The sequence below is a fragment of the Callospermophilus lateralis genome, chromosome 4 (assembly GCF_048772815.1).
Source record: "Callospermophilus lateralis isolate mCalLat2 chromosome 4, mCalLat2.hap1, whole genome shotgun sequence".
Lineage (NCBI taxonomy): Eukaryota > Metazoa > Chordata > Mammalia > Rodentia > Sciuridae > Callospermophilus > Callospermophilus lateralis.
The window spans coordinates 106,446,219-106,470,773 of NC_135308.1; the positions used below are offsets into that span (position 1 = coordinate 106,446,219).

Sequence of the window (24,555 nt, forward strand, 5' to 3'; positions counted from 1 at the left end):
CAGGAATCCCTCTCCCCAGAGGGGCCCTTAGTCCTCCCAGTAAGTCCCCTCCTGCAAGTGAAAACTCTTAGTGATCACAAGTCTTCCTACACTCTGGTTTGAACTGAGTTTTCTCACTCCAACCTACTTACTGCTTTACTCATCCTGAATCCATAGTGATTATATAGTGCACCCTGTGCCTTTCAGCTCCTTCTGTATGCCTCCACCCCCACACTGGCAATTCCCAGGAATATAAACTGAGTGTGAACTGTCTACTTTGGAATTAGGAAGTAGTTTAAGCTGCAGGAAAATTTAGCTAAAGAAGAATATCTTATTCTCTTTGTGGTGTTTCAACTTTTTCTTCCCTTTAGCTTTTCATAATAGTGCTGGGGATTGACCCCAGGGCCTCATGCATACTAGGCAGGTGCTCTGCCACCCAGCTACATCCCCAGCCTTTTTTCAATTTTACTTTGAAATAGATTCTTGCTAAGTTGCCCAGGCTGGTCTTGAACTTGTGACTCTCCTGCCTCAGCCCCATCAACTAGGTAGAATTTTAAAAATATTTAAAGCTTTTAAATCTTTGTGTTCCTATAAACTTTTTTAAAAAATGGATAAAAAACAACCTTTTTTTGTAGTGGAAAATTCCATTCAAAATATCTAGGTCAAGCAGCTCATCACAAGTTTCTGTTATCTTATCATTTTAAAAACACAGTTGTTTGTTAAAAAAGCACTGACCTCACAATGAAATTGACTTAAATTTTTTCTTTATTAACTTAAAATGTGCCATGGGATAAAATGTCTTTGACATGTGATCTTAGGATGATGAAAGTAAAGAGTTTGCACTGGGTCAGTCTGTTCCCATAAAGCAGAATTTGATCAACCATTAGGTAGCCAATTGCTCTGTGAAAACAAAACAAAACCCTACAACGGGTGATTTGGTGACCCCTAGTTAAAAAAAAAAAAAAAAAATCTTTAACCCTGCAATGGGTGATTTGGTGACCCCTAGTTTAAAAAAAAAAAAAATCTTTAGAAGGATGTAAGTATAAGTAGTGGGAAGAGAAGCAAGCAACATAAAAGCACTTATGTAAAACTAAAAATAAATCAACCACCACAACAATCCAGTTAAGGATGAGTTGTACAATGGAAAGATAATCTTCCTGTTTTAATCTCCATTGCTCAGGTTCTTACTAGATTATAGTGCTTCATTTGAGGATTCAGAACACAAAAGAGACAAGAGAGAGTTGAGTGGCTCAGCTTAAATGACCTTTCCTCAAGCAAGGAAAAAGGGATCAGAAAAATGAAGAGAAAGAATTAACGAAATAGCAGAAGCGTTTAAAGAGAAGATTGAGAAGCAGGAAAGCCTTGGTTGGTGAACGAACCCCACTAAACATGGAGAAAAGAGACTTTAATTGTAACAGGAAAGACAGAAGCAAGGGAAGAATATTCTGACATAAAAACTGAATACGGGAAGAAGTTATGGAATCTTCTTCCCTTAAGTATACAAAATATATTAGGAAAAAAGAAGAGAGAACTTTTCAAGGGTCCTCTTCGATGACTTAAAAAAAAAAAAAAAGTCACTACATAAACTCCAAAAAATATATAAAGACCAAAAAAGGTTGATTTAGGGTGCGATGACAGGAGTTACCTCAAGTTCTTTTAAGAACAAATCTTAATGAAAGACTTTGTTAAATAACACCAGGTTCATAACAATGATTATCCACAGACAGAAATTAGAACAGTAGCAGATAAGTATGGAAATATTTGAAGAGTATTCTGGATACACTTAGGATAATCTACAAATATTTCAACAAATTTAAGAGAGCAATAACCAGCAGTCATCCAAAACCTAAAGCAATATTGTTGCTCTTTGGGGTGGAGAAAAAAGGAGTCCTTGCCAAAGAGGGCTGCAGCTTTATTGAGACAGACTTTTCTCATACTAAGAGGCTTACTATTGCCAGACACAGTGCCAAGTACTTTAGGTGGATTTTCTCATCTATTTTCATTAATTACATGTGGTTGGTACTGTTTTCGTGCTATTTTAGAGAAATTAAATAACTTGACCAAAGTTACATTGCTAATTACTAAAACTGTTGTGCCAGAATTTGAACCTAAGAAGGCTGATTACAGAGCCTAAGTTCTTAACCTAAAATAGTACTACATTACACATTCCCCAACAATTCCATTATTTCTGTCTTACAGGGATGGGCCTGAGCTCAGAACGTAAGATCACATAGATCTATGACAGAGCCAGGATTCCATACAGGTCTAATTCCACAGCCATCTATTCACCCCCACACACACACCCCCTCCACACACCCTTCATTCTAAAAGTAATTATTTGGAATGTCCCCCCTGTGTCTAGTATAATGATCAGTACAAGGAAGAAAGAGATGACTGAGACAGTCCCTCTCAAGAGGCTCACATCTCGAGGGAGCCTAAAGTTTGCTACTCAGAAGTACGGTCCACAGACCAGCAGTTTGGGAATCACCTGGGAGCTTGCCAGGAGTCACGATCTCAGGCCCCAACCCAGCCCTACTGAATCAGAGTCTGCATTTTAACAAGGTTTCTAAATGTTTCATGTGCACATCAAACTATCTACAGCACTGATCTAGTAGACATTTCGAAAGCTTTGTCATTACAGGTAGAGATTTCTAGGATTAAAACCACAAAATTAGGGCATGAAATAAAATAAAATAAAAACATTGAACTGAAATAATTGTAGATATTTTAATGCTCAAATGGCTCTCTTTTGGTTTTCACTTCCCGCCCCCCCCCCCCCCAGTACTGGGGAATCAAACCCAGGACCTCGTGTATGCCAGACAAGCACTCTACAGTCCCAGTCCATTTTATTTTTTATTTTGAGACAGGGTCTAAATTGCTCAGACTGGCCTTGAATTTGTGATCCTCCTGCTTCAGCCTCCTGAGTTGCTGAGATTATAGGTGTGCACCACCCTGCTGGGCTTCTACTACATCATCATCATCATCATTATCATCATCATCATCATCATTAATTTGGTAGCAGGGATCGAACCCTCTCTAAATTGCTGAGGCTGGTCCCAAAATTGCCATCCTTCTGCCTCAGCCTCCCAAACCTCTAGGATTATAGAGCTCTACTCTATAATAACAGAGTAGAGCATTCCTGGCTCTACTCTATTATTAACTAAACTTAAAAATAATTCTTATTGTGAATTGTTATGCATTCTGCTGTCATATATAAAGAAAAAATATAAATTAAAAAAAGAAACTGAAAAAAATAATAATTCTTATTGTATCCCCGTGAGGAGTTTGCAGGCAAACTAGATGCCAGCTAATCTGGGTTCAGCATTGTTTTCAACATTTTCTCTAGCATCTTAAAAAGAGTCACTATTACCTGGCAGTTCACTATTTGGGAAGGGGTGGGGTTTTTAGGTTCATATAATTGGTCCTACCTTCTTCCCACAAATGTGAGAAAGCTACAAAAGGAGTGAAAAGTATTCAGGTATAGCTTTTGCAGAAACCATAGATTATAGAATATGCCAGCAATAAGCCAGGTCACCCATTGAGGGCCTTAAGATTGGCAGGGTTTTTTGTTTGTTTTATGTTTGTTACCTTTATTAGCTTCAGTGTTATCATATGCTATTTTAAATTTAATTATCTTTGAGCCAGAAAAAAAAAAAAAAAAAGATTTGTGAACTATGTCAGCAAAGGAAGGGAAATAAAATGAGGAAAGAAAGAAAAGCATCAGATGCATTGGAAACAGTGGAACCAAAGTCTACAAAACCAGTGGTCAGCACCCCACACCTCTGAACCAGCTCACAGGCCGAGTCATAGTCTACAGGGAAGTGAGTTCATGTGGGCAAAGGGCCCAAGTCTGGGATGAGGATGGGTATTTTTTTTTCACCTACTGCAAATGGAAATCACCTAAAACTTTAACAGTGTGAGTAAGTAAAACTTAAAAAAATCAAGTTCAGATTCTAAACTGAATGTTATAAATGATGTCGAGGCTATGTTGCTATGAGAATGAAGATTTGTTAAAAACCAAAATGTCTCGCTTGTGACTGTTCAGTGAAGGTCAGCAGTGACTACAGAACCCTCCAGGAATAAAGGGCACAAAATGGCACGGAACCATTAACCTAGCTTTTCAATCAACACCCAAGTACAACCAGAGGCAGAGGGAAGAGCAGAAAGACACAGACCTAGACAGCTCTGTATATGCCCATGCAAAAGTTATTTTATTTCTCTGAGCCTCGGCTTCCTTATTTGTACACTGAATTTTAAAATTTTCCTCATCTGCAGGAAATGCATCACATTTGTAAGAGTATATGCTATCATGTAAAATACCTGGCATTCAAGAATTGGCAGCTAGTATGACTGGAAAAAAAAATGAAAGTAAGTAAACTTGAGTCCAATAATAACAATCATCATCTAACACAATAAATAATACTTACATGATTATTAAGGAAAAGGGCCTGAGTTGAGGACTTAATATTCATTTTAGAGAGGAAAAGTGAAAATTCTAAGTGTTCTAAGTGACAGCTAATTCCTTTAGTGGGCTTTCAGTTACTCACTAAATGAGAACACAGAACAGACTACCAGAAAGATTTTTATAATGATATCTGGTTAATTTACAAAATGCTCTTATCTCCCCCTACCCCAATTTCCTGCTGACCTTACCAAAGTGACTTATTGGTGTTCTAATAAATAGTCTGACACATACCACTCTCTCTTCTGCTAGACTTTCAGAAGGCTAAGCCACTAACTCCCAAGCAGGACCACTTCCTGCTAAGGATCCACATAAATCAGCTAAAAAATCAGGAAGTCAGAAAATGTCTCAAATCATTTAAAACACATACTGTTTGTTCTGCTCTTATAATTAAGAGACCCAAGCATTGGGAGGACTCGTGCAAGGGCACCTCTAGTGGTGGGAGCTTCCAAGCCAGCCTTCTTTCCCCTCCTGCTTTTCTATTTTTCTTTCTCCTCATGTACCATTTCTCTACAATACACTCTCATAATGGCAAATGGGCACAAGTATTGTTATTATTATTTAAAATCCACACTATAAATGGTGCTCATAATGACGACATAATTCTGGTTTTAACACAGGATCACTGGCAAATGCAACGTGGACCACTTCTTGATTCAAATGTGTACCAATGAGTGTAGTACATATTCAGATATGGGATGCAGTGAAATTCCAACAGTCTGTCTAATTCATCAGCACAGAGCTTTTGAAAGTTTGGGCTGGTTAGGGTCCAATGTATTTATACATTTTTATTAGACTCAATTGAAAGATTTGAAAAGATGAATAAATTACTTTCCTATTTGCTTCATCTGCTATTGCAGACTATGCCCAACGGATGTCACATCAGAAATTCAAATTGCATCTTCAAATGGAGAATAACTTTAGTAATGAATAATTCAAACGAATAACAGAAAACCGAAATAATTTTTAAAAGCCATTTCTTTCCCTGGATTGAAAATATTAGTGGAAAAATACTCACCTATTTATTTGACCATTTTCTACTTCGGTGAAATCATTGGAATCATTGCTAATGTTATCATCCTCAGGCACTGTCATGTTTTGCAACTCAGTTAATTCGAGTCCACTTTTGAAATGCATCATGTTTAGAAGTTATTTGTAGTCAAAACAATTAGTCCAAATTTCTTGTTTTGAGTGTATGTAGTAGCAGATAGCAGCAAATATATATGTGTGATACCCCTGAAATATAGCAAAATTAAAAAAGACTTAATCATGTGAAAAACACCACTGATGAAAAATGAACTATTACAAGTAAACAGTAAATTTACTAATAATGCAACTTTTACTTTTTGCTAGTAGAATGCATTAAGGCAAATCTTTGCACATCAAAACATAGAAGCCTACCTGTAAAGTTTATGCCTCTCATAAATTCCCCTTTATTTTTAACTGTAAAATGAATCATATCCTATAACCTTTATGTTCACATTTAGAGGAATGCCTTGTCAGCTCCAGGCAATATAGATACTCTTTTATGAAATCGTGTGTTTAAAATGAAACCGAGTCAGTTATTTTAATGTGTCAGATCACAGGGCACATAATATAGCTGGGATGCAGGCTGCACAGGCACAGAGCACCCTGATGTAGCAATTCTAGTTAAATAAAAATGCAAATCCTCATTCAAGTGGCATCAACAAAGATTGACAGACAACTCAACCTGGTGGCCAACCAAGCAAAAGAACAGATATTGTTTTGAAATTTAGCAAATAGTTTATCCATCAACTGCAAGAGATTAAATCAATCTCTTCAATGAAATCACTCCAATGTCAGGGAATTAAGGAATTAAAAACTCATACTCAGGGGATTTTGGCTAGTCCACCTGCTACTCTATTTCCTCATCAGAAATGAAAGACTATCAGAACTCACATTTTATCCTACACGGATGATTGTGGATTAGATTTCTGAGAGGTCACCAATGAAATATCCAGGAGAGGAAGAACGAGTTTTGGGGCACCGCATCACAAGTCAGAAAGAAGGTGGCCAGAGAGGTGAATACCAATAAACACTAGGGAGTCTCACTGGGATTCTCAGTGACATAATGGGGACTCACGAATGAGGCAGAATGTCAATAGGAATCTTGGTTTTTCATACTTCCAAATGGCAAACACCTTGAACAACAAAATATTTTGTCTGATTCTGAATTCCGTAAGATGACTCTAACTTAGTAAGAGTCAGAACTTTATCACACCCATCTACACACCTAGTATATCGCAGCAAGCATTTTACTCATTGATAATATTTTAAGGACCCACAGAAAGTCCCTTAGAATGATACTTTTCAGGTGTTCCCATCTTCTCTTTTCATATCCAGGCCAAATATTCCTTTTCCTTTACACGACCTCCTATCTAGAATGACTTCCCTGGTTTCAGGGTCCTTTAAATTTTCACAACATACTTTCTAATCCCTCATGTTGCAGGAACCTCTTCCTTTTACAGGGCAGGGCCGCTCCTGGAAGTCAGGAAGCCAGGACAGAGAAATCTGAATCCTGCTCCTCCTGGCCTGAAGCTGACTGATCTGGCTACAGTACTAGCCCGGCTCTAACTGCTTCTAGTGCCTTCACACAGCACCAATGGTCCCCACCATCTTTACTCAGCAAAAGTTGAAATTCTTTAAACCCCACTCTAGCTTCTTGGCCCCCTTTGATGAAAGCTGTTCAGAAGGGCTAGCCCAGGTAATTTCTAGGACTCTTGCCAAACTGATTCTGCTTGCATGACTACCTCAAAGTCCCCTGAAGTGATGCTACAGGTCTAACAGAAAGCTAATGCAGGCTTGGAGTTTCCAATCTGGGTTAAGGAGTCTTTTTCTCTCTTCAAACTAGAAGGAAGTAGGGCACAAGACAAAAATTTTCTGAGGTGAAGAGAGGTTGATTAATAATAGATTTGGAGACTACTGTTTGAATTTAAGCTTTCTTTTTCTTCCTTTCCAGTACGGGGGATTGAACCCAGGGGCACTATACTACTAAAATACATTCCAGCTCCCTGTCCCCCACCTTTTTTTGTGGTGCCGGGGATGAAACCCAGGGCTTTGTGCATGTGAGGCAAGCACTCTACCAACTGAGCTATATTCCCAGCCCTTGTTTTTTATTTTGAGACAGGGTCTCACTAAGTTGCCAGAGTTGGCCTTGAACTTGCAATAGTCCTGCCTCAGACTTCTAAGTGAGATTACAGGCATGTGCCTCTGTGACCAGCGTTGAATTTAAACTTTCATATCAAATATATGTGTTTGTGTGTAGTATATAAACAGCACACATGTAACTAATTACTTAAAGAAATGAGCTAAAAACAAAAGACTACAGAAAACCTGGCCAATAAAATCAGGTCAATATTAGACAAATGTCAGTAGGAACTAATCATATGGAATAAATTTTGCTATAAAATAATCTATATGAAATCTAACTTGTTCTGGAATATGAAGAGAAAAACAAAGTTAGTGACACCTATCACCATGTCTGAGGCTACACTTGGGAAACACTATCTATTCAATGTATTTATTGAGTGCTAAGTGATGGAATGGTTCAAAAATTTGAAAAGTGTCATATTCAGACATCTGGAGGAGCTTTGTGGAAAAGTAACTTTGGACTGAACATTGAAAAAAATTGTTTTCTAAGAGCAATCTAGGCTCACTCGAGAATCTTTAGAACAATATCATAAAAGAAATCCTATTCCCTAAAAATGGGCCACTGTTGGATTTTAATGCATTTCCTCTCCACCTTTTCTTCCCCACCTTTTTCTCCTTCTCAATTTATCCACCTCTACAATACCCCACCATTTATTTCTTTGTTTGTTTGTTTATTTTTGGCACCAAGGATTGAATCCTGGGGTATTTAACCATTGAGCTACATCCCCAGCATTTTTCAATTTTTTATTTTGAGACGGGAGCTTGCTAAGTTGCTGAGGCTGGCTGAACTCATGATCCTCCTACCTTAGCCTCCCAAGCAGCTGTGATTACAGGCACCACTGCACCTCCCTCCACCCCACTTTTAAATTTAACATTGTGGATTTTAGATTGTTTTCAATCTACTTTCTTCATGGAATGGCATCTTATAAGCATTTTGATGAATAGAAATATGTTTTAAAAAAAAAATCATTAGTTCTTGCTGGGTGAGGTGGTGCACGCCTGAAATCCTAGCAACTCAGAAGGCTGAGGCAGGAGGATGGAAAGTTCAAAGCCAACCTCAGCAACAGCAAGATGGTAAGCAACTCAGTGAGACCCTGTCTCTAAATAAAATACAAAATAGGGCTGGGGATGTAGCTCAGTGGCTGAGTGCTCCTGAGTTCAATCCCCAGTACCACTCCCTCCCCTCAAAAAAATATATTAGTTCTTTATTAATAAACAAATAGATCTTTGTAAAAAATGGTTTTGCAAATGAAATAAAACAGGTAAAAAGAAAAAAAAAGTCACCTGTTAAATCAGCAAGAAGAGATGATCACTGGATACGTACTGCTGTATGGCATTCCAAGTTTCCTCTATGCGCATAGATCCGCTGCCTGGCACACTGGAGACACTCAGTAAGTATCTGTTAAATGAAAGAATGAGTATAAATTTAAAAACATATACATTTACAAAGATGGAAATCATGCCAATCATTAAGCTTTTAAAATATATATGTATTTTTTTCACTTGACAAGATACCATTTTCTATCCTGAGTTCTATCAGTAAACCAAATCTACACTATTACTACATATGCTTGGTTAACTGATTGACTGTGCCAGAAATGGACATCTGACCCACTATTGCTGGACAGACTGCTTGGTGGAAAGAAGACAGACAGGTGGAGATGGGGCCTGAGCCTAGACTTCAACCCAGAGAGACAGAAAGTACAGGTTGAATTTAAAAAACAAAGAATTACATTTTCACTGAAAGATAAGAAATAATCATCAAACTATACAATTAATTAAAAGGCATACTGGGGTCATCGTGTGAAAATCCTGGTGTTAACCTAATCATAATTACTATCTCTCAACATTTATAATAGGTTGCAAATTACAATTCACTTAGCACAGAACACTTCTGATCCGTACCACAATCTTGTAAGATACTTAAGGTAAGCATGATTATCCGGGTACAGTTACTGGCACACTTTACAATGGTACTAATGTTAAATACATAAATTTACTCTCTATGTGGAATTATATACTCAAGGAAGAAACAAATACAAATTTGTCTTGCTTTAAGTCACTTAATGCCTGTTGAAGCAAGCACGGCATCCCATATAAAAGGTGGTATGCCAAAAAAATGTTTGCATGATAGAGATCAAATTATATGGCAGAACAAAGACTATGTCCACAAAGGTTTCAGAGACATACACACACACACACATGACACACATGCATGGGTGCATGAAGGAAGGAAAACAGTCAGGAAGGTAGAAAAGGAGGAAAAATAAATAGGGCCTGGAGAAGTCAGGTAAGGCTTTCTAAAGAGACAGGACTTGAACTGTGTGTAAAGACAGTTAAGATTAGACTGGAGGTGGGGAAGACATCACTTACACTGGAAACAGTACTAATATACCAACTGCTGATGGTACTGTGTGGTGGGAATATGTTGTGGGAATGGTAATATGTGGTGGGATGGACAACTCAGTTGTTTCCACCTTTTTCTAGTAGAGTTCACAACAGGTAGGAAGTCATAAACTCCATTTCCCACACCCTCTTACAGCCAGGGATCTAGCAGTGATTAGATTTCACCATCAGAGAGTGGTGGTGGCGGTGGCGGGAGAAAGCATCCATTTTGCTGGAACAACTCTAGCAGGTATAGCAAGTAGGTGGCACTAGAGTCAACAGCTGTAGTCATGATTCCTCATTGTCAGATCTGGCCTGAGTGATGTGTTCCTGAAGCATGCAATGGTAACAGTGGCTTCCTAGTTTATGACTTCCTGATGTAGGTACAATTAGCAGTTGACCTTAGTCAGCCAGCTGAATGGTGCAGTTACGGTAATTATTCTTAGAGATCCAGCCTAGCGCCTGCTCTGTCTGCAATTTTATAGGTTCTTAATTCCTCATAATAAACTTTTTTGGTTTATCATAGAAAAATCTCAGTTAAAACCTGACTGCAGCTAAAACCTGATTGATATCTTTAATTTTATCCTTCTTTTTATTTATTTATTTATTTACTTACTTATTTTTTGGTATTAGGGATTGGAACACAGGGGTCTTGTACATGCTAAGCACATACTTTACCCCTGAATTACTCTCCCAACCTCTCTTTTAAAATTTGTATGGGAAATTTTAAATATATACAAAAGTAGACCAGTATAATGAACGACCATTTGCCAATTTCAACAATTTTCAATTCAGGGCAGTCTGGCTACATTTTTATCCCCACCCACCATCACCTGGAATTTTTCAGCATTATCTTTAAAAGGTAAGCCTGTTATTTTCAACAATACCACCATATTACTCTCAAACCTAGAAAATAACAAGCAATAATACATGCCTGTAAGCCCAGTGGAGGCTAAGGCAGGAGGATCATGAGTTCAAAGCCAGCCTTAGCAACTTAGAGAGGCCTCAAGCAACTCAGCCAGACAACTCATTCTAAATAAAATATTTAAAAAGGGCTGGGGATATGGCTCAGTGGTAAAGTGCCTCTGGGTTCAATCCCTGGTACCAAAAAACAAAAACTCTAAAAAATAACAATTCCTTACTATTACTACATACGTAGCTATACAGACTAAAATTTAAAATATCTTAGGAGTCATTGCTGTTTTTTAAGAAGAACTAATACGACCATACCTCTCCTAGCTCAACTCCCAAAAATCAACTTTTGATAGCTTGGCCAGTGGTTTTGAGACAATAGACATTTCTCCAAACAAGACACAACAATGACCAAGTGTGTATGAAAAGTGCCCAACGGTCACTAACCAGGGAAATGCAAATCAAAACCACAAGGAACTATCACTTCACACCTGTTAGAATGGCTATCATCAAAACCTCCAGAGATAAGCAGGGTTGGCAAGGGTGTGGAGAAAAGGAAATACTCATATATTGTTGGTGGAAACATAATTGAGGTTCCTAAAGAAATTAAAAATAGAACTACCAAATGACCCAACAATCCCTTTACTGGGCATGTACCCAAAGGAAATGAAATCACCACCTCTTAAAGATACCTGCACTCACATGTTCTTTCCAGCATTACTCACAAGAGTTAAGATATGGAGAAAAAGAAAAAAAAAAAAAGTGTCCACTGATGGACTGATGGATGGATACATTAAGAAACTGTGATCCACACACACACACAGTGGAATGTGATCCAGCCTTAAGAAAAGAGCCTGTCATTTGCCACAAATGGATTAACCTGAAGTACACTATGCTAACTGAAATAAGCCAGGGACAGAAAGAAAAATACTGCAAGATCTTACATGTGGAAAGTAAAAAAAAAAAAAAAAAAAAAAAAGCTGAAAACACATACACAGAGAATTAAACAATGGTTACAGGAGCCAGTGGGGAATGGGAAAATGTAGGCCAAAGGATATAAAGTTGCAGATAGGTAAGAAGAAGGAGTCTAGAGATCTAATGTACAACAGGAGGATGGGAGTTATATTGTATCAGATTGGGGATTTCTGTTAAAAGTAGACTTTAGATCTTCTTGTCACACAAAAAAAGAAGAAAATGTTATATTTTATATTTGAAATATATATATATATATATATATATATATATATATATATATATATATATATTTCTTTTTTTTTTTTTTTTAAGAGACAGTTTTAAGCATAAAGTCCAAATGGCCCTGTTCTTCCTGGCCATCTCTTCCCATAACTGACTGAGTTTGTTCATACATGTTGGGTCCTTAGATCTCTGCACTCTTAGATGACGTTATGTAGATATAGCTATGTGCTAATATGGATATATTTCACAAAGCCTCAGAGAGGCTAAACAGGGTACCATGCCAGGTATCCTCACTTTTAGCTAGATTGTATTGGCCTGATGTGATAAACTTAGGGTCTAATTGGCAATTTCACACATTTTGGGGGGTAATAAAACTGGGAAGTGAAATAACATATTAAGTTTATGATAAAAAACTCACTAAATATGGAGCTGGGGTTGTGGCTCAGTGGTAGAGCACTTGCCTCATGTGTGTCAGGCACGGGATTGATTCTCAGTATCACATATAAATACATAAATAAAATAAAGGTCCATCAAATGCTTAAAAAAAACTCACTAAATGTTATACCTGAGATCTGGACATTGCATTGTGCATAATTTGTACCTCAATTAAAAGCTTAAAGTTGTTAGTCAAACTCTTTGAAACTGGGAGTTAAGTAATAATAAAAACAGTCTTTAGTGGTGGAAAGTCTGGGAGACAGCAAACAATCTCAGAAGTGTTTTATATCCTGTTGCCTAAGGCTCTAGGCTTGCCCTCTCTGGCTTCCCTGGCCTCTGTCCTTCATTCTCTGAGCTCCTTATCTGCAATGTAACCTTGTCTAGAACCTTGAACCACACCCCCCCACCCTTTACTGCCAACAGCCTCAGAACTCCTTGCTTTTGTTTTCATCTGTCCCCTGAAATCATGCTTGACTGTTGTTCTCTGGCTCCTCCACTACAGAGCTGTGTCATTTTGAGCAAGTAGGTTAACTTCTCTTGGTCTCAGTTTTCTCATCAGTAAAATGGAAGTATGACCCATCCTGAACAGTCACAAAGATTCCATGATTTAGTCCATGGGCAGCACTTACTTTTGTGACTATGTTTCCTACTGATGCAACCTAAGACAAGTGGCTTTTCCCAGTCCTCCTTCTCTCTGAGTCCCCACCTCTCCCACCTTGCTTCTCTCTGCATCCTTCCTGGCTACTTCCTCTGCCAACTCCCTTCTTCCTCCCAGAGTGGAGGGCTCTTTGGTCCTCTACTCTTCCTGCTCCACACATTCCAAATTCTTTCCTTTTTAGGACTTCAAGATTCCACAAGGGCATCTTTCAGATCTTTTTTCCATTTTATGCAACTAGGATTCCTTTTTGCATTATGATATAGGATCTCCCTCTTAAATACTCATTGAGAATGATCATACCACTTAATGTGTCCCGTGTTTTTTTCATCTGTAACATGAGAGGGCAAGAGGGAGAGATGATCTCTCAGGTTTCTTCTTGCTTAGGAAAAAAATTTCCACAAATTCTTCACCTTCTCAGGCTGCCTGCTGGACTCCACCCATGAAAAACCGACCTCACGCGCCAGCTTTTCTATGTCTGTTTAAGATAATGTACATTCTCCTGTCACCCAGACTTGAAACCTGGCTAACACTTTAATACAAACCTCCTATCTAATCAGTCACCAAGTCCTGCCAACTTTCCTTCATCCTGTCCCATCTCTTCCTCCCTTTCCTTGCAGTCCCACAACCCTCACATGGCCCCAGTCACTCTCCTCCATCCCACCTCCCAATCCCAGGCCCTCTCCCATCTGTAGAAGACAAATCTTCCTGAAAATGAGTGTCTTGCACATTTTTCTTCCCAACTTGCCAAACATCACTGTTCCACACATCCACAGGGTGAAGTCTAATTACTGGAACCTAGAATGCAAAGCCCAGATTGCTCATCACTATCTCTTCCCCTTTCCTTCCCACCACATCCCATTGGAACAACTTTCTGCTTTACATTCCTCATCCTTCTGCTTCTGAACACATCTCCCACCTTCCCATCAAGCCTGGGAATGACACAATGACACAATCAATGAATGACACAATGAATGACGTTTCTTTCAAAGCCTAGCTTGTTGGCTTTGTCTAACAATGTCCAGTCAATCCCTGTTTACTCTTCCTGCTCCATCATGCCTTTCACCAATGAGCAATCTGTGGTTGATTGTTTACTCAGGAAACCTTGCAACACTGCTATGTAGATTACGCACTGGCTGACAGCAAGCGTTGCCATATATTTTAATAATTGTTTTATTTACCACTTCAACTCCTTGGGAACAGGGACCACAGTTCCTCTGGATCCCTAGCACATGGCGATAGTAGACATGTGTCAATAATAAAGAGAAGGATTAAATTTAAAAAGAAAGCTATGATCATCTGCCTGCAGACAATGTATTCAGCAATTCTTTCAAACACAATTTCTGTAGGAAAACAAAACAAAACGAGAACAACGTGGATAGCCCTGTCTCATCATTTTTCAATAAGTCTACCACTGAATTTCCTGGGCATGTGGGATTTAGGTGAAAAAATACACTTAAAACTGTAAAGTACTATATAAACAAAGTACATGTCACTAATATTCAGGCCACTGAACCTTTTACGTTTGGGAATTGCTGGTGTGATTTCTGAAAGTCCAGAGACAGAGTTGTATTAAAGCTGAGGTTCTCAACTGAGGAGATATTTGGCAAAGTCTAGAGGCCTTTTTACTTGTCACAAGTGATAGGGTGCAGTAGGCATCCAGTGGAAAGAATCCAGAAATGCTGCTAAACATCCATAACAAAGAGTCATCTGGTCCAAAATGTCAGTGGCAGTGCTGAGGGTGAGAAGATGTTATAGGAAACTCACGGGGATGAGCACTGACCATTTCTGCCAGGGGCCTGGAGATGAGCCACTAATCTGCAGGAGCAGACTGCCCACTGTGTCCTATCTTGTCCAGTGACCCAATACCTGTTTTTACCGTTCCATAATTCCTTTTCTATTCAAGTTCCCAAAGGACCTCTGAAAAATCTGTTATGCATATGCCCATCCTAATATGTCTGGGAATTAACCTATCTATATTGAGATGTTTTGGAACTATTCTGATTTCAAGAGAGAAAATAATGATAAACTCCAGAAATTAAGTCAACCCATAACTTTGAATGTAGGAGTACAGACCATATATTACATTGAAAAATCAATAGCATTTGAAGCTTCGTTTAAATAGGGAGCATATTAGTCTATGTACTAACAAAATTAAAAGCATTTCTCATTAACTGAAAATGGATTTCAATAATTACTAAAAACTTATGAAGTAGAAACAACATGGAATATTTCAGCCTTTATGAAAATTTTTCTTTGTATCTCTGTTTTTGTCCTGATGACATTTCTGGTCAAGGACTGTTCTAGAACTAAAAACAATGAATAAGAGTTTTGATGGTTAGTTTTTAAGCCTAGCTAAGCTATGACATTTACAAAATACTCCAGGAAAAATAGAAATATTGAGAAGTTTTTAAAGCACTATGAAGTGGTTATATATCAAGAGGATCATTTCTAAAAAGAAACCTTTAAAAATATACCCGCATTGAAAAGAAAAAAAGGAACAAAAGACACTTCATAATTCAAAACCAAGTGATGGAAGTGTTTGAACAATTCCTTTCCTCTCTCCAGGTCTCAGGAAGGTTGGATTAATGGATGATGCTTTCTCAAATATCTCCCCCAGTTCTGAAGTCCTCTGATTATATAGACTCTTCCTGAATGGTTCACTTTCAAAGATAAGATGGACCTCTTTTGAATAGTTGACTTAGTAGATAAGTAGTCCTCAATTCTGAGGCAAGTCTGTGCAGACTAAACAATGAATGATGTTTCTTTCAACATCTGGAAGTTGTTTTTTTTTTTTTTTTTTAATAGTGATAAGGGAACAACAAATACCCACAGTTTCTGACTTAATGGGTCTAGGATGAGATCCAAACATGGGTATTTTAAATGCTTTCTAGGGGATCTGAATGTGCAACCAGCCTTAAGATCTACAGATTTAATCCCAGCAACTCAGGAGGCTGAGGCAGGAGGATCACGAGTTCAAAGATAGCCTCAGAGATTCAGCAAGGCCCTAAGCAATTTAGCAAGACCCTGTCTCAAAATTTACAAAAACATAAGAAGGGCAGGAGATGTGGCTCAGTGGTTAAGTGGCCCACCCCCATTCAATCCCCAGTATCAAAAACAAAACAAAACAAAACAAAAATCCACTCTACAGATTTAGATTAAAAGTTAAAAAAAAAAAAAAAAAGTTAAAAACAAATTTAGCTAGTGTCCCGGGCAGGCAAGATAAATGAGCAAAGCCAACTGTACATAAGAAATGAAGAACAGGTATCCCATCTCTTTCCCCCCAGCTAGCAGTAACCATGAGCCAGGTCTTTTAATTTTCTTTTTTTCAAAACATGCCAGAAATCCAGATATTAAGTGAAATTCTGATTTTTCAATGTTGGCAATGAACTCCAAACAATTTCAAAAGAAAGTGTAGATCACACAAAACATGTCCACAGGCTTAATTTGGTCCTAAACCACCAGTTTGCAACCTAAACAAACACCATTTCAATAAACTAAACTCCACCTTTTCTCCACTCTGCCCTTTCTCTTCCACCCAGTCTCTTCCTTCCACAGCCTGGCACAACTATCCCTTTCCTTCTCCTTTCCATTGTGTCCCTTCTTTTCTAATCCTCTTTGTCATGCCTAAGAGATGGAAACTGAGATCCACACATTAAATCTTCATGTGGCCCTGGCTGTATTACTGGACAGGCCTGGGAAAATTCAGGTTATAAATTGTAACCCAAGGCTGTGGCTCCATGAGGTCAACAACTGGGTGGCTTGGTGAAATCAAGGGGAAAAGTTAGTCAAGCTCACAATTTTGCATTGCTAAGACTTCATCAAGCAAAGGACTGAGGTCCTCATTGAATTTCTGATTTTGTTTGTTTGCTTTGTTTTAAATAGAAACCACCACATATTAGTGATTCCTTCCTCCTTCCTTCCTTTCTTTTTTTTTTTTTTTTTTTTTTTCCTTTTTTTCTGAAATCTGGTGTCTGGGCTTTACTCTACATGAAATCTGAATTTCTGGAGATGGAGCCTGAGTATTGGTAGGTTTTTACAAGGCCTCAGATGAGTTTGCTGTGAAGCCAGGGCTGAGAATCACTAATATCTAAACCCTTCCCCAAACCTGCAGATTAGCAGTGTGCTTGACCTCCAGATGACCATCATCTTGAATAATTATTTTAACTTGTTCAAGGATTTTCTCTGTTCAGTTCTCATTATATCTTCACAGTTCTGTGAGGCAGGCAGCTCAGATACTGTTATTACCATTGGGCACACGGGAAGTGAGGTACAAAAATGTTGAATGAGTTGCCCAAAAACTGGGCAGATAGTTATTGGTAAGGACACATTGTAGCCTTGCTGGACACAGTCTTTTGACTGCAGACCCAGGGCTAGTCCCCCCAAACCATGTTGCCACTCTGCTTTCCCAGTCATTGAGCTCGTTACCATTGGTAACTAATCCTGATACAGAAATTATCACTAGAAAACCAATGAATATGCAATCAAATTCTACAAGTAAGCTTAACAGTGTTTTTAAAAGATTCAAGTTAGGGTCAGCCTAGCAAGATGTCTTTTTCTGAAGTCCATTATGCCGTTTTGAATGTGCTTACTTCTATGCACATACTTCCTCCATGCCCAACCCCACACGTCACAGACTGGAAAACTTCAGATAGTTCTCCATTAGGATATTATTTTCATAAAAGCATTTTTAAAAGATTAAACAGAATTGCAAAGGTAAGGGGAACTTCACTGGTCAACTTTCCCCACTTCTCCTGAAAGATGATGAACCTGAAGTCCTTTCTAATTTAATATAAATGAAGTGGTAACACCATGCCATACACATCACATCCATTATCTTAATTAAATCTTCAGGATAACTCAATAAGATGGGCACTACCACTACCACCATCATCAGCATCCCTATTTAACAACTGAAAAACACTGAAACTTAGAAATGCTAAGGTCCTGGGGCTAGTAAGTTGAGACCTGATGAGACCCCAGTAATGCACCACCTGGGTGACAGTAATGCAAATAGTAGAGGATCAACAAATCCTTAACAAAAAAAAAGATCAATGAAGTGATCAGCAAACACTTCTTCCAAGAGGTAGAAGAATGGCATCTGGCTAGGCTGTCACAAATGATGACTTCAGTGGGCATTGCAGTCTGGAATCCACATAGCTACTAAGGAAGAAAAGTGACAGGAAGGGTGCAGTGTGAGCGTGTACTGAGAGAAAGGGAACATTGGGGAGAGAGAGGGAAAGGGGAGGAGTCAGAACATGAAGGGTCTTGCCTGCCTCATGAAGGAATTTAGATTTTATTTGTAGGCCACTGGAAGCTTTTAGAAGCAAGGTCTTTTAAAAAAAAAAAAAAAAAAAAAGTAAACTGAGTTTTAAAAATACAAATCTCACAGGAGTATCCAGGTTGAATTACAGGAGCAGAGCTTAGTATGAAGGAGGCCAGCTGGGAAGCTCTTCCTCTTCACTGTTGGCTCCTTCCCTCCAATGGGGCCTAGAATTTGCATCTTACTCCCTCCACCACTGGATTCTTCAAGGTACCTCCATTCTGTTTAGTGATTCTCATAGTTCAACATTCTACTTGAATTGCTACATCTAGGTCAGGTGACAGGGACCTACACTTGGGCAGTGAGGATGCAGACAACAGGACAAGTTGCTAGGGCTTAGCCACAGCTCAAAAATGGGGAGGGTTGATGAGAAAGAAAAGCAAAGCAGAACCACACGCAGTGGCACATGCCTGTAGTCTCACTCTCAGGAAGCTGAGGCAAGAGGGTTGAGAGTTAGAGGCCAGCCCCAGAACCCCAGAAATCTGGTGAGACCCTGGTTCAAAATACAAGAAAGAAAAAAAAAAAAGAAAAAGAAAAAAAAAAAAGCCAGGCGCTGGTGGTGCACAACTGTATTCCCAGCAGCTTGGGAGGCTGAGGCAGGAGGATTGTGTGTTCAAAGCCAGCCTCAAAAAAAGCAAAGCACTAAGCAACTGAGTGAGACTCTGTCTCTAAACAAAATACAAAAAAATAGGACTGAGCTGTGGCTCAGTAGTCTAGTGCCCCTCAGTTCAATCCCGAGGACTATGTTGGAGAGAAAGAAAGAAAAGCAGTACAAAAAACAAACAAGCAAAACCCCAATATTTCAAATTTAGGAGTACAGATAATGGGATATGGAAAGGAAGGGATGATTAACAATATCATAAAGAGGTGGATAAAATGGCTTGACTAAGGTCTCAATCCAGCAAGTACTTATTAAACAACTACTATGTGCTAGACATCAGGGGAACAATGAGTAAGATGGGTTTTGCCCTCAAGTATCACCCAGAGAGAGGAAAAAAAGTAGGATAAACAGGTGTGCATATATATATGCAACAGAATATGTTTAAAGAATAAAAAAAAAAACCTTTAAAATCTATTGACCTCATGTGCTGAATTACATTACAGCAAAGCAGAGTGTAATAAGGAAGTACTTGCTGTTCTTTCTGCTGAACTTCTCCTGATAATTCAAACAGCTGATCCTTTCTCATCACTCAGGTCTTAGGACAAATGTCACCTTTCCACACACTAGGGCCCTTCTAGTGGGTCACTCTATCTCAAGATCTGTTTCTTCGTTGCCAGACATATATATACATGCATGCATATAGTGCGCTTCCCCCATGAGAACCGAAGCATCACAGAAGCAGAAATTTGATCTTGTTAGTTGCTACCAGTTACATAGTGAGCCCTCAGGAGAAAACATATATTCATAATATATTGCATACGGTACATGGAGGGGAGGCGAATACACCTGATCAAGATTAAGACCTCAAATAAAAATAGGCCGGTTTCCAGTTGCTTACAGCAACATACTGAGAACTTAAAGAGACTCTCAAGAGCAAAGCCATTTTGAGGCAGGGGTTGAAACAAAATCCTGGGGTCCCACACGAGATCGGTGTCTCCACTTGACTGTCTTGCATAGATTACAGGAGTACCCACCCGGTGTGAGATACTTGACAATGAGGCCAGCCAGCTGCCAGGCTCAGGTTTTATTTCCGTTGTCCTTCTGACGTCAGAAAAAGCACGAGTTTGCTGCACAGTTTCTTCTATCAAGGTGACAAATTACAGCCTCGCTAGGCCCCACATTCTGCCAACCATACATTTAACGTCCCACTCCCCCTTACATTAAAAAATGTAAAAACTCATTGCAGAGATGTCAAACCCCCTTCCAAATGCAAATGAATACAGTTTCCCAGCGCCTGGGTTTTTCCACTCTTACTACGTACATCACCGTAGACTGGTCTGAAAAAAGTACGCGATCCCGGCGGCAGTTAGGTTTCCACGGAAGAAACAGGCTCGTAAAAACTCCAGATCCGCGCCGCAGAGCGAGACACAAAGGACTCAATTGTTAGCACCACCTTCCCCGGCCAAAGGCAGCCTGTGAAAGGCATTGGGAACGGCGTGACGCGGTTACCGCGAAATTCCTTTTGCCGCCATATGCACCCGTGCTTTCAGTGACTACAGTTCAGAAGAAACCGAGGGCCTGGAGATTGGGCAACGCAGCGGCGACCAGGCAGCGCGATCGCCTGCGGGGTCCCAGTGGGTGCTAAGAGCTCCGGCGCGCAGGGAAGCGGATTATTTAGGGGGGGAGACAAGGGCGGGGCGCACGCAAGATCGAAGGCGCGTTTTCCACCAGGAGAGAAGCCTGAGAGTTTAACGGCCTTCTGTGGCAACATTTAGGGACCCGAGAGAGGTGATGGGGTGGGGGGAGGAGGTGAGCCTGGAGGGGCGCGCAATCCGCGAGGGGCCCGGCTCAAGCGGTGGCCTTTTGTCCGCCGGCTCCAGCGAATCCGGGTCTCGGAAAAGAACTACCTCTTTTGCCCTCTCTCTCCATTTTGTAAAGAATCTCTTCTGGGCGGGAAAAGACAATGAGTCACTGCCAGCATCCTTTGATAGTCCCCCCCCCCGCATCTTCCTACTCGTCCTCATTAGAGACCCGCAAAGCGAGAAGGAGGGGCGACCAACGTGCTCCTGTTTACTCTGCTCGGCGGCTTGGCTCCCTAAATAGTGGCCAGGACCTAGACCCTGCCAGCCGCACGCCGCATCCTTGGGGGACAACACACGCGCTTCTCGGGGCCCTACCGACTCAGGAAATACCCTCCCCGCCAAGGGGATTCATGCACTTCTCGGGCACTCCGCGCCCTCACATTGTCTGCTCTCTCCTTTCAGACCTGCGTGGTCGCTGAGCCAAATGAAATGTAACCAGACCTGACGCCACACTCCGCCACCATAGAAACAGATCAAAAAAGTAAGCCACAGCCCCTTCAAAGGTGAAATCGGGGACCCTGGCGCTTCCTCGCATTGCCGCACCTCAGGGAAGAGCAGGGGGCTAGGACTTTTCCTTTCCGAAAAGCAAAATCTGAAGACATCAGGCGCAGCCGCGCTCTGCCTCCTTTCATGCTGGGAGAATTTCTACGTTTCAGCCTCCTCTCGCGGCTAAAACCATCATTCCGCTCCCCACCGCCGCTCCCCCAGCCCTCCCTAGGGTGAAAATAATCACCTTACCTTGGGAAATAAAGGGAAAGGTGGCAAAAGGCGATGTCAAAGTGTCCGCCCTTCCGGATATTCCCAACTGCTGTTTGATGTCCTTTGTGTCAAGGTCTGGCTCCCAGGGCTGGGAAAAAAGGTGGTCCTAAATCAGCGAGGGTTGGGATGGGAAGCTTGGCGTGGCAGATTTCGGAGGAAGGTGAAGGGCGGAGGTTCCCAGCGACCTTCAGGCGCAATGGCGTGGCTGCCCCAGGCCGCGTTCTTTTGGCTCTCTTCCTTTTGGCTGATTGAATCCGAATCTCCTCCCGCCCCCCAGCCACCGCCACCACCAACCCTCACCCACACTCTTATCGCCAGCCTCTCACTTACATCGACACGCTCTGGCGTTCAGGGTCTCGAGCCGTAGTCATTTCCTACTGGGAGGCGCGTCGTCCTTCTGCATTCAGGGGCTTAAGATGTTTGAACCGGGAAAGTCAGGCCATTCCTCCACCGTCTCCTCCCCTTCTGCCAGCCCGCTTTCAACCAAAGCTGCGTGTAACTAAGTGGTGCTTGTCACATGGTGTCATTGCTGGCGGCCGCGCCTTTCTGCCTTCCTCTAGCAGCTCTGACGTTGCAGTGACCGAGGCTGGAGGCTACTGAGCTTCGGGGGGAAGGGGTGAGGGAGGATGCGGGGCGCGCGCGTGAGGGGCTTACTGATGAAAGCTAGGAGAGTGGAGGCTCCACGCTGCCAGGACACCTGCCCCGTGCCCTCCTGGGGCCCGGCAGCGTGCTCCAAACTCGGCTGCGGTAGTGGTTGGAGAATGGGAACCTTTGGGGTTGGAGGTGGAATGGCCAACTGGGCATCCGCGGAGGAAAGGAAAGCTGGGCGCTTGGGGCGGAGGGCTACATTTTGGGGTACGCCAGAACCTGCCAGGGCCTAAGAAACGAAAGGAGTTGCATTGTGGGAAGAATGCAGCCTGAGTATGGCCGCAGGAGTGACTGGCGGGAAAGCAGCCCAGAAAGCTGCTGGCAGCGCCTGGAGCTACGGGCCGGGATGGAGCCGTGTGTCGGCTCCTTGGGTGGCCGGTAGACGGCCCGGGTTGGCGGCAAGGGGACCGGAGTGGTTGTAGGAGCTGGGAGAGCAAAACCTTTGGAAATCCTTTGTCCCTAGCCCGCCCCAAGAGGTTCCTTCCCTCTTCCGGATCCTACACCCGCAGACCTCGCCAGCCCTCCCTGAGATCTACGCTGTGCAGCTCTGTTTTGGGAACTGGGTGTGAAGCGCACCAGAAGATTTGAACGGCTGGGAGCGCGCACCTGCCTAGGCGCGAAGGGACCAGACTCGAGTATGGAGGAGCCCGAAGACCTCATGCGATTCCGCCTACCCGCCCGGCGCCTCCCAGCGCCCAAATCGGGCATGGGTTGGGGACAGGGGAAGGCAGGCGGGGGCGACCTAGACCGTTCCCCTTTTTTTCTGCTTTTTCTTTGTTTCAAGCACAGCCCCTTTTAACTGGCTGGGCACTTCTTGCAGAGGGATGTGTCTCCTTAAAATGGCGACAGGAAATCCCACCTGCGTGTCAGCCAATTAGACTGTCGTTCTAGCGCGAATTTGCAGGGAGGAAATTTGAGCTTTTTATTGACAGAGATGGTTTAGTCTTCGTGTTCCATCAAAACAGGAAAGGGAAGGTGAATCATAATTCAGAAATTAATCTACCTGGAGTCGTTCATGGGGGCAGACTGAGTAGTCACTGTGTGGCAGGGGCTGTTGCTTTTTAATTAAAAGTGAGATGGAAAAATGAGATGACACCCAGATTTTTAAGTTTCTCATTATTGATTAAAATTCTCATTCTCTTCGATGGCAGGCGTTTTTCTTGGCTAGTTCCATTGGCTTCCTGAGAACCCTGTTTAGGAGACATGTTCTTGATTATACCTGAGAAAGTAAAAGGGCAGTCAAGGGGAACTGAAGGGGACCGAGGTTCAGCCTCGCTCAGCCCACCGGAGCTCAACTCTTAAGATACTTATCGCTTCCTTCGCCTGATTATCTTTTGTCCTGGTGCTGTTTTTCTAATTTGTAAGAAAAGGAGATAATAGTACACACATCACAAATAATCTGTAGGTCATCAGAAACTTGATTCTTTCTACCCTTGTTCCTACAGGAAGTTAATTTAGATGAAATTAATGATTTTAGGTAGTGTGTACCTTGTCTGGAACAAATAATTGTTATAAATAAGAAACCTAAGTAGGTAAAGTAGATAAACTGTGAGCCGAGTTCAAGCCTGTTGAAATGTTAACTTTATTAAAGATAGGATGTATAGCCATTCGTTTTTAAAAGAATGTGATTCCCAGCATATCTTTTGATTCCAGTTTTAACTTATTAGTTCCTATACACCAAAAGACTGCAGTTACCTTGCACTTTTGAATAGGATTCAGTGGTTATGTCCTGAGGCCCTACTGTTCGCCAGCTATTATTCTAAGCACTTTACATGTACATATTTACTCATTCAATAATTTTCTCCCCTCAATTAGGTATTATTCTCATTAGATAAATAAGAAACTAGGTTCCAAGAGGTCAAATTTGTCATGTTTACAAAAGATCGTAAATAGTGAAGGGGGAAGCAAGTTCCATTTGGGTCTAATATAAGTCCATGTCCAGTCTTAACCACAGTGCTTCAACTGGGCAGTCAGGCAAAAAATCATTACCCGACCTCTGGATTTTAGTTGACAACCTGGAACTGGAGGAAACCGAGGCTGTGATGAAGGATTGTTGCTGTGTGGATGTTGAGGTAGAAGGGGGAAAGAGGCAGTGTTCAGGAAGAGTGCCTGGTAACACCACTGTGAGCCTTTTCTCAGAACTGCTTGTAGGTGAAACTTCCTTTT

General features: G+C 41.2%; 1 protein-coding gene and 1 long non-coding RNA gene across 4 annotated transcripts in view; one reads left to right on the plus strand and one right to left on the minus strand.

Moving 5' to 3' along the window:
* The window catches only part of Slc38a1 (solute carrier family 38 member 1), a 62,148-nt gene extending 39,858 nt beyond the window's left edge, over positions 1-22,290 (minus strand). The window contains exons 1-4 of one of the 3 annotated variants that reach the window (XM_076854353.1): positions 22,072-22,288; positions 21,721-21,829; positions 8,897-9,011; positions 5,460-5,677 (exon numbers count right to left, since the gene is read on the minus strand). In XM_076854353.1, the coding sequence (XP_076710468.1) occupies positions 5,460-5,581 (122 nt within the window). In that variant the 5' untranslated portion in view covers positions 5,582-5,677; positions 8,897-9,011; positions 21,721-21,829; positions 22,072-22,288. Of the gene's footprint in view, positions 1-5,459; positions 5,678-8,896; positions 9,012-21,720; positions 21,830-22,071 lie in introns of all 3 variants that reach the window. The other 2 variants (XM_076854355.1, XM_076854354.1) reach the window with 2 other exon arrangements.
* On the plus strand, positions 22,264-23,534 carry LOC143397806 (uncharacterized). Its single transcript, XR_013091204.1, has 2 exons — positions 22,264-22,357; positions 22,853-23,534. It is a non-coding gene; the product is annotated as an uncharacterized LOC143397806 (long non-coding RNA).
* The last annotated feature ends 1,021 nt before the right edge of the window (positions 23,535-24,555 follow it).